The sequence below is a fragment of the Pygoscelis adeliae genome, unplaced genomic scaffold (genome assembly GCF_000699105.1).
Source record: "Pygoscelis adeliae isolate BGI_AS28 unplaced genomic scaffold, ASM69910v1 Scaffold101, whole genome shotgun sequence".
Taxonomy (NCBI): Eukaryota; Metazoa; Chordata; class Aves; order Sphenisciformes; family Spheniscidae; genus Pygoscelis; species Pygoscelis adeliae.
In genome coordinates, this window is record NW_008824238.1 from 7757682 (window position 1) to 7774686 (window position 17005).

The following is a 17005-nucleotide window of genomic DNA, read 5'->3' on the forward strand; positions in this document are numbered from 1 at the left end:
TTCCCCTGTGAACCATTTTTTCTAGGACTCGTGAAAGAGTTTTGTGTGTGTGTGTGCATGTGTGACTTTAAGAGCTATATTAAACTGTTACCCGGAGCCTCAAATTATGACCAACAAGCTTCCCCAAGCTCATGATCTTTTGCATCCAGAAGCAACTGCTATTGCTGATATACACAGTGTAGCACCAAACAGAAAGAATTTATAAACATTGCAATAAAGAATTAGCTTGCAAAGCACATATCAAAGAGAGCAAGGGAAAAGAAGGGGGAAAGGCTTGGGAAAGCACTTGTCTTTTTAAATTATTAAGGGGGTTAAATGTGTTTTGTAGGGGAAAAGAGAAAGACATGTCTTGACAAGATCTACAAATGAAGGACAGGATGAAATGGATGTTGCCCTCTATTAAATTGAGAGACAATACAATAATTTTCAGGACTAGACAAAGTAATATTAATTTCATTTTCAAATATGCTCCTACTGCTTTCATTATTACAAATCAAGACTGGTGCATTCAAAAGAACTAAAAAAATCCTTTAAGTCTACTCTTTTTAGAATTTCTCAACAGCATTTTTAAATGTTTACAAGTGTACCAAGCTCCTCATACCAGTTCTATCTTTTTACAAACAGCCTGAGATTAAAAAAAAAAAAATTATAGCTACTGTTGAACAATAGTTCTTAGAAAAGATGTTCTAGTAACACATCATTAATTCACAGCATCTTATACTGTACTCTTTCTTCATAACCAAAACCAGACACTAATTCCCTGTCAGAAAAGTTACAGTAGGGCTACCTCCAGATGAACTTGGCGCACTAAGTGCCACATTTCCAAAACCAGTCCTATCATGAGAACAATACGTTAGTATGTATGTATAAGATGCAATTCACATGCAAATTTTATGTACCTAGTGTACACGTTTCAAGTATAAGTCTATTTTCACTAACATGCAAACACTTATCTTTCTTCAGAGTTCTTCCATTTCTCTTATGCTGATTGACAGTTACTTATGTCAAAAACAACAAGTCTACCCCACACGTGCAGCCTTTAAGGAAATAAAATAGCTGTTAAATCAAACTCAGAGGGAAACGCTTCGTCTCTGAAAATACTGCATAATGCAAGGACACAGACACACACTGCTCCTTTTAAAGAGATATATGCTTTGTCTGAAAATACTGGTTTCTTCACATCTTACATAATTTTTGATAACAGACAATGTTTTTATTATGACAGTATTTTGTGGAACTTCTGATAGGTCTGAAATTATTGCTTGGTGGATTTATCCAGTGGGAAATTCTGGTAAAAAAGAGGGAGGAAAGAAGTCTGATCCTCCTGGGATTTCTGTCTGAGCACTTGATATAAATCTCCTGTGTTATATTGTTCCCCTCCCAAGTCACGGTTAAGATTTTGAAAATAGAGACACCTTGGCCATTCTTTTAAAACACAAATTCATTGGGAGTTTGCCATAAAACTAATTAAGGTTTGGGATTGAAAATGATAATATCGTGTGCATTTTAGAGGTCAAACTTAGATCCGTGAACTCAAAAATTCATTTGAAATCACACGGATATCTCTATTTTGCATATAGTAAGATGTTCAAAAGAAACACGGTGAAAGAAAAGGCAAGCCAGTATGTTACTCTGACAACTTAGCAAATCAACCTACTAACTCTTAAAAATTATGTTCTCTCTCTCTGATAACCATGAGGACCAGTAAAAACATTTTCTGAATTATTTTTTTCTTTAGCGTTTTCCTATTTTTTTGAAAGAACAAGTAATACACTAAAGTGGTTCACCACTCCAGAAAAGGAAAGATAAAGTGGTTTATTTTAGCTGTATTTAACACTTACAAAATCAAAAGAAGACAATGAAGACACTATTGTGGTTATTTATGCATCAAAGCTGGACAAATTAATCACTGCCCAGATTCAACTCAGCCAAAAAGTTAAATGACATTTTTTTGACTAATTTTTTTTTGCCACAACTTTTTCTTTTCTTGTACTTCTTTTCATTTTTCTACCTTATAAGAAGTTCTAAGTAGCAAAAGGAAAAATCTGTTTTCTGCACAATTTTCCAAAGTGAAAGGAGATTTTTAAAAGTTATAAAGCAGTACTATACAGAGTTTCATTTGCTTGTTTGCCACTCTTAAAAGGAAAAAGATGCAAATAAAACACTTTGTTTAGGATAAAGTCTGTGAAGCTAGCACAAACAAACATGAGGAAAATTCAGCTCTTTGAAACAAGAGGTCCAGTAAAACTCAGCTTGCAAAAAAAGAAAATAAAGGAAAAAAAGAATGAAAAATATTGAGTCATCTGGAATGTTTAGTACTTTCTCCTCTGTAAGAATAGCCATTTAGAAATAGTACTCAGACAGAAAGCTAATACGAAATGCAAGATGGGCAAGAAAAAAATATGTATATATAATCAAAAAGTTTGGTAACATTTGAATAAACTTCCTATCATTCTGTGCATGAACTCCAATCAGAGAATTTTTCCCCCAAAATTATTTCTGTACCAACCACTTTAAGTTTGGAAACATTTTTTTCCCCTTGGTGCTTTGAAGTCATTTGTTCCCAAATTTCAGGAATATTAACAAGCCAGAAGTTTCTGCCAGAAACTGAGTCACTAAGCTGGCCTTACCACTACTGGGCAGACATACAAAAACTATTCTTCATGCAAATGCATGTACCAAACCACACATATACCTGTATCCATTCCCCAGTATTACATCACACTGTACAGAGCCAAACCAGGGATTATATGGAGGATTTGAGAGGTTATTTTTTCTGACACATCCATATATTAATGATTAATTAGAAATATAAATTGTATGACATGATATCGTCCTGTTTCCTACCTTTCTGCTGCACGATTAGACAGAAATTAGCTGTTTCCTTTAAAAGTTTACATGTTTCAGAGGTGTTTGCACACGGAAGAAGACTAAAAACTAAAAGACTAAAACCCACAAATAAGCAAAATACAAATCCTAGGAGGTTCTTTGTTACATTTCTGTGTAAAAGGCTGCACTGTAGACAAATCAAAACCCATTTAAATGTACAAAAGGACAAGTTTACCTAAAATTCACCATGGAGAATAAAGCTAGCAGGGAAAAAGGGGTCATAATGATTCAAAATCAAGCAGTCAACAAAAAACAGAAGAAATGGAAATTAGTGGGGAACATAGTAAAAGATTCAGATGCAAGTCATCTGGATGCTCTGCACCTTCCGCTCTGACAGAATACTCACTATGCATTTATTTACACAGACCTTTGGGGAGTAGCAAATAAAGCTAGGAAAAAGAGGAATCGAAACTATGGGTCAGGTCTAAAGAGAAAATGTAATGCTAGGTTTTCCAAATAGATATATTGTGTTATATCATGATTTTGATATCAGAAATTACAATTTATTCTCCTCAAATCCCGATTTCTAGCCATATGCATTCCAGGATCCACCATTTGTAGGTTACTCCCCGCAAAACATTAAATTAGGAAGGAAGTTAAAGTCTATAAAGAAAAACAGGGATTTAAAGACATCCTTTGAAGTCACATACACACTGCTCTACTCCTAACTCTGTTAGGAATAGATAATTTTATATTCCCAGTGATCAGGTTCTCTTCTATTTAATTCCATCACCTCTTCGTTTATATTAACACTGCAGTTAAAGGGATGATTATAGTTCACGTAAACATACCTGAACTGCCTTTAAATTAGCATCTGCAGACGCCATCACTGAATAGTTTTGGCAATTCATGTAGCAGCTAAGGAATTTTTGCACAAGCAGAAATCTCCCTGCCAGATTTCAATGTAGGCATAGCCTTTTATCATCTGACCCAGACACCACGTACTGTTACATATGCTCAGGGTAAGGGGAAAACAGTCCATGGAGTTTTAACGTCTTCTAGTCCTGCAGGCATTTTCAAGGTACTACTCCCTTTAGAGTGACTCACACCAAAACGGCTCAGCCTGGGCAAGACGACTTCACACTCAGACTTGAACAGCAGTCCACTGAAAACAGAGCAGAAGCATCTATAGTGGTGACTTGGTCTAATTTGGCAGAACATAAACCTAGACCACCTGTTAAAAAACACACCAGCAGCAAACTCTGCATCCTCCCTTCTTCCAGGATCTATGGCACTTATATGGGATGTCAGAGGCTGCCCCTCTTCTTCTCTCTACCTGATCAGACTCTATCCCAATGTTGCATGGTGCAGCACCCATTCCCTGACACCTTCCCGTCCCCAGCTGTGGAGTTAGTCTGGGATTACCTGCCTGGACAAGACAGGCGAACCCATCCCACTTCACAAGACAAGTCAGCCATCCCAACAGTTTCTGTGCAGGGAACACAATGACAATGAGAGCAGACTAGTCATAAACAATAAGGAAGGGATCTACTGCACAGCTGAAGTTGAGGAAGCTCAGTAGGCTTCCTTCCTTCACTTGAGGAAATCTTCCAGGAGCCCATCATCTTTAACTGCTTTTTAAATGTAGTCTTTTACCAGTATTTATGATCTTCCTCACAGGGGTAATTAATTTCATTAACTTTCCTCTTCATTGTCTGAAGTTTCAGTAGTGTTGTCTGTGGACAGTACATACAGTAACATGGCTTGTTTAAGAGCAGTTTTTTCTCTATTTACAGTCATCAGCTTTTCTGCTTTTGATAGTTAAATGAGATCCACTCATCAAGCTTCAGACACTATTTTCTGCACAGCTCATTATCAAATTTTCCACAAATGCTTCTTAATGACCTCAAGTCTCATTAGTATTGTTATAGCTTTGTGATACTCAGATAAAGCAGCTCCATACAAACTCTTACTCTGTAAGAATTTAAAATGGTCGAAGCTAGATTAACACCAGAGAATTCCCCGACCAAACAATTAATTCCTGTTCTTTTCTAGAGAGATATATCATGGCCAATTCAGACAACAGTTCTATTCTTTCCACCATTATTCTGGAATTTATGACAAATTATAGCTGGTTCCTTCAATTCTCTTGTCTCCTCCCACACACGTTCATGGTCCTCATGGCTCTATGTCATGAAGATCTGCTTAAAGTCCAGTGGTGTATTTCAGCGAACCTACAGGTGATTCTTAAATTTCACATAGTACCATGTAGTTTATATGACTATGTCCCAAGCACTCATGGAAGTGATGGAGACCACACTGTAGGAAACCAAACTTACTAAAATATTGCAAAAATCCACATGGTTAAAGAAAAGTTAACTGGCCTTGGTAAATAAGCAAGCTAACTTGAAGATTGTTTGGAGGACAAGACATCTTAAAGGAATCAGAGATACAGATGATGAGCAGGGCAACAATGAAGATTTCACAGGCAAGGTAAACTGACATAAGAATTTTTGAGTATCTTTTCCAAACTAAGTTTTCAGAGAGCATCTGTAAATGGTAGCATGCACTGAGCATCTCATTTATTCTGCATTAGCAGCTCAAGCACACAAGTTACTACACTTGAACTGTACTCCACATCCCAATGGTGATGGTTAGAAAAGCTACATTTACCTTTTTAATGTACAGATGTACTTTGTTTGTTTATACCTATATATTTGATTCCTCTAATATGTTAAAAGGCCTTAGGACATGGTGCTTTTGCTCTAGCTAATCTTAAAATATTAACTAAAATATTGCATCTCAAACCTACATTTGTATGCAACTAGTGCTCCTTCCCAACATTCTTGTTCAGAAGCCTTCAAGCTTGTGGCACAGTATGTTTTCTATAATCCCATTTCTTTTTTAATCACATGCAACCCCTTTTTTGTATTCTATTGATGTTAAGAAGAATGAATGCAGCCCTTGCGCTATTAAAAACAAAAAGCTTCTTACTTCCAGGAATGCATTGGCAAGACTCCACAAGAACAAGATTTAACTTTTGAGCATGGCAGTGGACATACAAGGCTAATGGGTGGTCCTTACAAAAAAAAAAAAAAAAAAAAAAAAGAGAAAAAAAACAACCCTAAAATTCATTCAATAGTACATTAATATTATCTTATACTTTATGCCTGATTAAATTCTTGCAAAACTCTCAATGTGCAAGTCACAATACATGAGAAAATATGGAAGTGTTGTTTGGCTTTTACAAATTGTCATTTAGATCTTTATTTAACCCATATGAGTTTTGCTTATGTGTGAAGGTGTCTTATGATTCATCAGTCAAACATGAAATTCATTTGTTTTGCCTGTATATGAGAAGGATTCACAAACTCGTGTTACAGAATGAGTCAGTCTATTCTCTAAGTCAATCAGACTAGTTGTGCCCTTAGATAAAGAAGGAATTTTTATTATAATAATTTTGCTCAAATGATCTAAATCCAGATCAGTTGTACTGAAAGTGTCTTTGCTAATTTTCCAGACTAAATAGCAAAAAGCAAACCTTCTAGATACAGGGGGGTTTGTAGCCTTTTTTTCTGTATCTATAAACCTTGTTTTGTTCCACCTTGTGAATGATGTCACCCCTTTATTTAGATGACTTAATATGCTGCTTAACTTGCACTGTAGTCCAAGAGCAGCTATGGGAATAACATTGTTCTGTAGCTACTTTCCCATTTGAAAAACCTCTTAAAGCTGTTATCCATCTGCATTTCGCTCATCGTGTGTGAAACATCTATACAGAAAACACAGTAAGCTCTCTGTTTCTTACAGCTATATTCCAGTCTACAAACCAATTTATACTCCAGGAGAATTAACCCCTCCTTTTATCTCTCTTTCTCTCTCTCTGTTTTTTTGGGGTTTTGGGGTTTTTTTTGTTTGGTTGGTTTGGGGGGGATTTGGGGGGGGGTGTTAATCATAAGCTGTATAAACCAACTTGGTGTGATAGCTTGAAAGAATCCCCCATCTCCACCTCCTAGACGTCTGGGTGGAGAACTTTACCTTTTATTAAAATTACTGACCTGGGCTGTGATAACTTTATCTATTATTTGAAGATTATCGGTGAAATTATCAGCACTGAAGGTTAGATACCAGTTTCTAAAAAAAAAAAATTAAAAGTTTGGGTGTTTTATTCTAGTTCAAATTATGTCCATTCTCAGTCTCATTTCTTATGATTCATGAAGAAGCTCGTACTTTTGTCTAAGAGACTTAAGGCAAGGGAGAATGTTGTGCCAAATGCAGCACCTCAACAGCATTGCAGGTTTCCCCCCCAATATAAACCGGATTTAATTTGCCTTGTAACAGAGTAGATTTTTATCTCTAACTATAGTCACTCCCATTTGGCATTCTTATTTAAGATCTTCCTCTGACACTGTGTTAAACAGAAATAGAATAGGGGAGTTCAAAGGGAAGAACTATTACTGTGCAGAGTAACAGCCTAGTGACAGAGAAAACCAGCTACACAGGACATTTAATACCACCTTGAACTAAATGCCAGTTACTAGCAAAGGAATAAGGCTATACTGACAGAGAAAGAGGGAATCAGAAGCTGCTAGTATTGTCCTCCTGTTATTACATTCTAGAATTTGGGTCCTGATTTTCTCATATATTTGAGTGGTACAACGGGAAGGAGCTAAATTGGAGCTAAGTGTAGTCTGATGACAAATATCTCAGCATGGGGGAAACAGTTGGTTCAGTCCATTCTTCTCACAAGCCACTGTACTCCCATGTTTAGCCCATTTGTAGGAAGCTATAGAAGACACAGAAGAGATAAGACATATTGCTGCACCGTGCCCTACTGCAGGTGTTCTCAGTGGGCATACAGAATTAAACCAGCACTCCTCTCAGGCTAAAGTAACGTACACATAGCCACAGACCTGTTCTCTCTAATTCTCAAATAATGAGGAAGCTCTAATGATCTAAGGCAAGAAAATGTAATCCTAGTAACAGGAGGGTCTAAAACTTACACACGGATTTTAATGAAGTAGGGTGGAACTTCGATAAAACTATTTGTCCTTTCCAAGTGAGACCCAAAAAATTAAGCCAAATTAAGTTAAAGCTAGTGCTGAGGAAATCCTTCAGTTGTTTAAATAAATCCCTCTCAGAAGAGCCCCAACATGTCCAAGGAAGTGAGGAACCTTCTGGAGGAGGTATCACAGAAGGTAAATTGACTGGAGAGTCAGAGCATTTTTAAAAAAAAAATACAGCAAGGTGAAAGATCTAGATTATGCAAATGCAAGAGTAAAATTAAACTTTTTGTCTGAGCCAAGAAGCACGTTTCCTAACATTTGGAACTCCGCCAATCAAATTTCAAGTAAAAAGTCATATTCCTCCTACACACAGCCAAAATATCTTCAGCAAACCTGATTTGGTAATCTGATTTGACAAGCCCTGTTATCTACAGAACACCCACTGCCAATAATAGCTCCATTCATTTCAAATCACTTTACACAACCAAAAAATGGGTAAAATTAAGAGGAAAGACACCTGTTTAATTGTAACCAAAAGTATGCATAAGAACAGCTTATACTGACTTCTTTTTCAATTGTATTCAAATGTGCCTACAATCAAATCCCATAGTATTTATATATAAACTGTACAGCACACAAGAATTCCTAGAGAAAAGAATATGAAAAAATAAAAATATAATTTCTAAAACAAATAAATATACTAATAGGTCCTGTATTATGACCTTACAATAAATACTAGGCTTTGTCATAACAACAGAGATAAATGCCAACACTGAGAAACTTCCGTAGGGATGACCCAAATACTCAGGCTGTGATTTTATCGCACAGTATTTTCAATGGCTATATCACTGAGTAACAGAAAATTGAATTGCTCTTGGAACCAAACAGGGGAGGGGAGGGGAAAAAAAAAAAAAAAAAAAATCTATCTTCATGTCCTTGAAGCCACTTGCTTCATGTAACTCTCTCTCCCCACTACTTCAGCTGCTACAAGAAGGCACTGGACAAATCCACTGTGGAGGTATTGAAAGAGAGAGCTAACTGCACTAATAACTCTGTTTTGAGGTAAGAGAGGAAAGATGTCCTCAGACTCAGTAAGAAGGAACACTCCCAAAGAACAGATGGACTTCCTCATCTTGAAGAATAAATGCTAGTTTCCCCACTACTGAATACCACAGTAATACCCATTTCTCTCTTTTTACTTCCCTTGCTACTGATGAGATGGTTTATTTTTTTAATTCCTCCAAAGTTTAAAGAAACTGCTAAACTGCAACAAGAGTGAAAAGAACCACAGCCAAGTAGGTATCATCCAGTTCCTCACCAACTTCATTAAACAGGGTAGGGAATGAAATGAAGGTGTACAGGCAAAATAAAGCACTGCTTTGCATTCTCTGATAAGTGAAGTGACAAAAGGGGATTTTATGAGATCTTTCTCTCACAACTCGTATTTTAGACTGCAGAGTCATATAGTACAGTCAGTTAAAGGACAACAGCAATAGCCAAGGTTGCTAGGTTTGGCTCAAGATCTGAGCCATTTGTTCCCTGGTGTGCAGGATTGAGAGAATATATAGTATCTTGGCACCTGCTGTTAGCAGCTACTTTAGGGAATTTAAAATTTAATTAACCTTCATAGTAATCCATACAAGATTTTATGTAAGTTCGAAAAGACCATGTAGAAAATTCAACATTTCTATTTTCGTTACCTTTCTACTTGTTAATCCATGGACAACCGATGCCAGTTGAAAAAAGGTGCCACACTTTCACGTAGCTAGTTGCTTGGAAACACTTTAAAACATAAGCAATTTGTATCTAGTGAATTGGGAAGAATCCCATGACTAGCATGTTTGCTCTTTTCTTAAAGCATAAAGGCCACTCTGCTGACAGCAAAACTCTCTAGAATTACACGGCCATCCAGTCACTGCTGCTCTGACAGTACCGTGAGCTGAACTTCCCCGAGGCTCCACAGCCCTGTTAAAGAGATACTATTGCATGGGTTATTCACTATGCCTGTAGTTACGCTCCCAGAGCATCAGAAAATGTTTTGAAGCCCCTCTTCCTACATAAGTGCCTTTTAAAAGTAGTAATTTACAAGCAAAATGGGAAAAAAGTAGAAACGTAGGGTGGCATATGGCCAAACTTTTGACTTAATTTCACCACAGGTTGCTTTTTATTTACAAGCGGCTAATCCCCTCTCAAGCTACACAATAGAGCAGCCATTGGCAAAGGCAAGCAGATAAAATTGGCATGCCTCTGTATTGTTCTTGCTAATCTGAACCATTAACAGAAGGGTGAGAAGGCTAGTTTTGTCATTTAAACAGGCTTAAATCCTTTCTCCAAATGAGCTTTTGTCTACGTAGAAGAATGCATCTAGGAAATTTAAGGGGTTTCTGTTAGTGTTGCATTCTCAAGTTGACTCGGCTACAGGAATACCAACTTGTTTATTTGGCCCTCATACTGTAAATGCAAGAATTATTTCCAGCTGTCAAAACCAAAAGGGGTTCAACCTGATTAAATTATTTCTCAGAGGTGAAACAGGATGAGATTATAAAGTGCTAAGAAGCAACTATTTGAAATCCTGAACTGCACCTGTGCAACTAAATCTCCATTTATACAGGTGCTTTTCAAATTGGATTTGAACCTTTAAATTCCCTGATTCATCCCCTGAAAAACCACAGAAGCTCAAATAACTAATGAAATGCAGAGACAGAAAGGCTTAAAATAGTTTCAAGCTGTGAAGTAAGGCCTAAGACTAACTACGTTCTTTGATTCATTGTTGATGCGACATATCAAGCATAAACATAAGTTGCACAACGCAAATGCCAGAGGTCATAGGGTAGCCAGTAGCTAAGTAATTATTTTTTCTTTAGCACAGGAGAGGTCATCACCTGGCCCATAAACACAATGCATAGCTGAAAACCCGGGGAAAAGAATGTATTGGTTAGCACGATCTGGTTTTGTTTTGCTTTTTACCTGGCACATCTTGCGCAGATATTCAATGTGACCTTTGCTTGAGGCTCAGCCGTATGAGCACTTCGAGTTTGATTGAATTTGCTCCCAGAAGACATCACACTTGTTACTCCTTCCATTCTTAGATCATCAAGATCCTCTGCAACAGGACAGAATGACTGGATGAACACACGATTAAATTTTGTAGCAATAAAGGTACTTCACCTGTAGAATCACTAAAGAATGGAACAACTCAAAAATCAGGAAGAAAACACACACAGTTACTTGTACAATAATATGAAAAGACATTTGAGAGGATTTTTATTTATATATATATTATCACCCTGTTACAAGGGGTTCCTTGAAAAATATTCAGTATCATTTCCACTTCAAACAGTGCTGCATATTTTTTCAATCTTTATTTCTCTGATTCATTTATAAAAAACTTGTCATCAAGAGATGCTGTCCGATAGCTCCATTTGACATAGGGCATGTCGAAGAGAAAAATCATTTTTTGAGTGTATGCTCCTCCTCTGATTTTTTTCATCATCTATTCACTTAGCAATGAAAAAATATTGCTAAACTAAAAGTGCTCTGCTAAACCCAGAAAATGTGAAATGGATACATATATCACATTGAAAGAGACCATAATGTGCATACTTACACCCACTATATTGCTGTAATATTTGAGCAACTCATAATAACAACTGGATTTTCTACTACTGTAAAATCATTCCCATTTTGCAGGAAGACAGCTGAGGCTCTCAGAGAATTTTTTGCCCAGGATCACACTGGAATAGTGTAGCTCAGTTAGACTGTAAATGAATTCTTCTGGTTTACAGTGAGGACATTCTTTAGGGATAATCTGTATATTTTTTGCTAACATAAAATAGGCAAGTTCTGTATATCTAATGTATCCATAAAGCCCAATTTTCAGTTGTTTATAGTTTTGTTAGGTTCTAGCTGAAAGGTAAACAAGCAAAACATTGACCAGCTGCTATTAAATGAGCACCAACGATTCTATGCAGTGACTATGCATGGGGCTTATGGTATACAGTATGTGATCATCTAATTAAAATATCTTTCAGATAATGTATACACATGTATTTTCATATATTTATGTTTACAAAAGAAACCTGATGTTAAAGGATCTGAGTGGAGCAGAAAGTGCAGAAAGGCAGACTTTAAATCCCGACATCAGAAGGGGTAAAGTCACAGAGAACTTTAAAATCAGAAGAGGCAATGTTCAATTAGAATTTAAAATACACAAGTAGTCATTATAGATACACAGTGGAGTACCAGGCTCCTCTTCATACACAAAAGAGCGAGATACAACCTCCTGAATCATTACCTGAAATATTTCTGGTTGTCCTCTATAGTTCACAGACACTACTGCTTCAAACTCCGGGCAGTATGGTCAGACTGTCAGGATTATGCCATGTTAACAACACTCTTTGTGGGAGACACCCATTTTAATAAGCAACATCCAAGAACAGCAAGGCTAAACCTAAATGAAATTTTTGTGACTGAAGTCCTTGAACTAGAACTTCTTATCTGTAATGTTTTCTTTTACTGCTTAAGAAGACTTTCCTCCCTCCCAAAATTCGTTGGCTTGGTGGTATAAATTGACAGTTCCACTGAAATTTCTGGCATTGATTTACACTGTTTCTACAACTTTTTCTTTAAATTTCATCTGCGGTTAATATACGAACTAATTCAAAGGACTTGGAAGGCTACACGATAAAGAATTATGAAATCAATCATCTATGAGTCATTTCAGAAAAGGTATCACATACTCAGAACACATTATGTATTAAAATAAATACAGTATAATTGTGCTTTAAAGAGGTGTGAAAAGTTCCATATTTTTTAACAGATGTAAACCACTGGATGGATTATAGTTTAAATGAAATTGAAGCACATGCCTCAGGTTTTTTTTCCCCTAAACAGATGTGATTTCTTTAAATGAGGTTTTCAACTGTTCTCTGCTTGATTAACTTTTGGCTCTCTGACGACTAAGACTGTTTCAATAGAGTGATGACATAAGCTGCCCTCTATCATACCTTTTCTATTTTAATCTGTATATCAAAAACATGCCTTTTTTCATTTTTAGTCAACTACCAACATTTTTCTCTCAAGAGAAAATTAAATGAAACTTTGTGAAGAAACGTGGATTACAGAGGTACCTATAGTTGTAGCTAACAGACAAGTAGGCAGAATATTATGCAGTATTGGTTTATTGTTACATGCTGTTAGACCAATAGCAGTAATGTGCATGCTAACATGCAGATTTTAAGAAAAAAAACAAACCTACATCATATACAATTGTTAATTTTTCTCAAAGAATTTTCATTGATCTAATTCAGCATTGGATGGAATTTGTCCATGGCAAGCTACAAAAAGCTGTTAATATTCCAACTAGACAGAGAAGTATAACCCCATCTACCAAATCCAAAGAATAACTGCAGTGTTTGATTTAACTTTGATTACTGCACTTCTGCCTCAGAATTGAATGATTTCAGTTTCTTCTGGATGCCTCAAATTTACAGTGTAGATACTGCACTTTCTTCTCACTAAAGCAATTGGGCTTTGAGAAGCTCCCTGGTTCCCAATATCCGTAACTTGGATGGGAATTTTTGAGTTGTGAGCAAGTTTACGTGCCATCTGGCAATCTTCCTGATTGTCCACATTCCTTATTGAGGGTCTTAATTAAAAAAAAAACAACAATAAATCATACAGTAATTTTAGTACTAAACTCTGTGTGTGTATATATTGTTCAATAATTGATGCATGTTTTGCAGAGGAGTATTTGTTCATAAATAAGGATGTTATTAAAATAAATACAAACAATGAGTGCTATAATGCATTTTAAGGATAAAAAAAAGGTTTTCAAAGGTTCAGATGTTTCTCTGTAACATCGGAAAGAATCAGTCTTAGCAAAAAAGGATTTCATTGAGAAGTCAATTCAGTTACAGGGTCTGGAACACTGCATCTTTTCTCCTTCTTTGTATTCTTTGCTAGACCAACTAGTGATGATACAGCTGAGCAGTTCAGTGATTTTATTGAGCAGCAATGAGGTAATTCACTGAGAAAAAGAGAGAAAGAAAAGCCAAGCTGATGACTGCTTATGTGATGGAAGACAAGAATACTGTGAAACTTCTCAAATCTTCTTAGATTTACACTGTACACCTATCTTTGTGCAGCGATAGCCTGGAAATTCACGTAAATGAAACAATCTCACTTGTGCTAATAGAAGTTTATTATTTTAATGCATGACTGTGCACTGTATTTCTTTGATTTAATGTTAATTCTCTGCTATTCTCTACATGAATAGGGTATGTGAAGACCCTACAGCAATTTTCATTAAGTATGTCCTGTGTAGTAAAAAAAACCTACCTACAAAACAAACGAAAAACCCTTACATTTTTCTCAAATCAGCAATTCACCAAAATAAATTCACACAGCTGCAATCTTCATGCATTGCTGTAACAATACACGAAAATACTTAAAAGTGAGATAAAGATCACAAGTGTAGTATAGCATAGCACAGAACAGATGTTTTCCATATTAATAATAATGCTGCACTAAGCTAAATCCTTTGTGGTTTTTTTTTTATAGACAAGTTTCATCAAAAAGGGAAGGGGAAAAAGGGTATCTATTTCAGCTAAAAAAGAACATAGCCCGGTAACAAGGTAATGTTTTTAAATAGGACGTTGTTTGTAACTATTTACTTCCTTTCTTTTTGGGGAGGAAGGGTTGAGGGGAGGCAAAGGGGCACTAATGCCAAGTATTCTAGAAACTGTGCAAGACTGCTTAATGTCTTAGGATGAGAGGGTGTGGAATCATCTTACAAACATCTCCTACAAGACTCACACACCATTCACTTTAAGGACAGAGCTCTTCTTTTGCAAAACTCCTATTAAATGCAGTGAAACTTCAGATGCAGAGAAGGCTCATGTAATCAGATTATGTGCTACATTGTTTTATATGATCCAGTCACTTTTGTCTCCTTCCTCCATTATAAAACATGTAGTAATTTCCCAGGAGTAATTCAAGAAGTATAAGGTGCAAAGCTGGAAAAAGTCCTGGTTCATCTTTAGAGAGGTTATGACAGCTCAGAGTTTGTCTGTTCAGTCTAATGCTAAGAAAAGCACTGAATGTTTTCACGTGACAGTAAAAAATTCAGATAATGAATTCTGATTTATGCTCTTGCAGGCCACCAGTCAATTCTGACGTACCAGTAAAATAATGCCTCTTTCTTTGAAGCAATGAATTTCTCAAGGCAGTGTTCTTACATCATGATAGACATTGATGTATTCCATGTACATAGCATTGATTTGTCAAGGATTGTTGACTGAAGCACAGACTTTTAATATGCTCTACTACTCTCATTAAAAAAAACCAAAAACCAACCAAAACAAACCAATCAAACAAATCCCAAACAAACAAAAAAATCAACCCCAAAAAACAAACCAACAAAACCCTACTGCCGATAGCAGTTCTGCTTGCATTCCAGGAATTTATGTCCATTAAATTCCATTGAATTTATGGCTTTATGTCATACTTATATGTTTCTTATTATGTTAACCAATCCTCTCTGTTTTAGATACATTTTCTTACCAATATCAAGAGACCCCAACAAAAATCCCACCTTAATTCCAAAAGACCTGTTGGGACAAGCACGAATTAAGCTTCCAGACAAAGAAGAACCGTTAATCTAGAACACCTGATGCTCCACTCCTGAAAATGATGTTTAATTATTTACTTCAACAGAAGCAAAACTGGACTTATCTTCTGCAATACACTAGCTACAGGACATCTCACTTTGTTTCTTCCAATTCATCTGTGACTTTGATGTCATGGAGTAGACAATGCTGTTAGTCTGGTACATATGTTCTAACATGTCTTCCTATTAACATCTTCAAATATCAGAATTTGGCCCAGTTCAGACCCATGCCATAGACTGTTGATGCAAATATCATACTAAGTAAATCCACCAAGAGACTTTCACTCCTTCAAGCCATTTTAGATTCCTGAACCCAATGTTCTGAAGACATCTTACTTTATAAGCATCTCAAGTTGACAATAAATTCCCTAAATGTTTGTGCTTTCACTGATAGATGCATGCAAAACCAATTGAAACATGACGGTGCTATGTCCTTGAGTTTGCATGTCCACCTCTACCTGTATCATTTGTCAGAGCCAATCTAGCAGAATCCCACCCCACAGTCAAAACCACAAAACCATCATGGGACTACAGAAAGCAGCATTGTTTGCAGGTACTAAGACATACAATGTATCATTGATTAGAGTTCTCACTTTTAATCAGCAAGAGTGAGAGGAACCTGTCTTCAGTTTCTCCTTCTTCCTATTTTAAGCTGGGACTGGAATTAACATAGGAGCTGATGATGATGTTCTAGTTTCTTTAGAGCACACTTCAGTATCTTAGACAACTACATTAAGCACTGGCCCACAGGGCTCCTGCTTATTCTCCCTTTTTCCACTAGTTGTCATATTTGTTTACTACAGAAAACAAATTACTTGCAGGCAACACTGATGGAGCACTGACTTGGGGGATGAGAGTGTCTCTAAGATGCAGTGTCTGGGCTTCAGACCCTTGCTCCAAATCAGGTAGATGAAGTTTATAAAACAAGTCTTGGATAACCCAGCTGCCCAAACCACTGACTGAATGGAACATTATAGTCTCATTTTATTTAAATGAGAAAGTCCATAACCACAGTTGAAAAGAACCGGCATCGTGCCCTCTTATCATTCCCTACTGGTAATCCTAGGACAAATGATTTAATATCACCAAATAACCACTGCTCATCCACTAGTTCAGCAACAATAACTGACTATATAACCACTGTTGCTCCACACCAATAGTGATTTCAAACACATTGAACTAAACTATCAACTAGGTAGTTTCATTCAGTGCTAAAAAATTATTTCAAACACTTTATTTTTACAATAACGGGAATCTACTATTGACTGGAGCACATACATTTCCATAACATAAAATTTAGAATATTTCAATTGTTACATCACATTCTACAATGCATTACTGCAACTGCCATAGCTGTACAAAAGTACTTGCACTATAATAATAATATAGAACTGCAAAAAGGTCATAATGAGAAAATCCACAAAACAACCAGAAATTCTGGACTTCGGAATGCATCTAAAGGAATGTCTTTTTATTTTTTTCCTTGGCAAACTTTTTCTTT

General features: G+C 36.3%; 1 protein-coding gene across 1 annotated transcript in view; it reads right to left on the reverse strand.

Moving 5' to 3' along the window:
* Nucleotides 1-17005, reverse strand: part of LOC103926239 (chromosome unknown open reading frame, human C8orf34) — a 168114-nt gene that overhangs the window by 55407 nt on the left and 95702 nt on the right. Inside the window, exon 8 of the mRNA XM_009335079.1 lies at nucleotides 10803-10938. Coding sequence (XP_009333354.1) covers nucleotides 10803-10938 — 136 coding nt within the window. The remainder of the gene's footprint in view (nucleotides 1-10802; nucleotides 10939-17005) is intronic.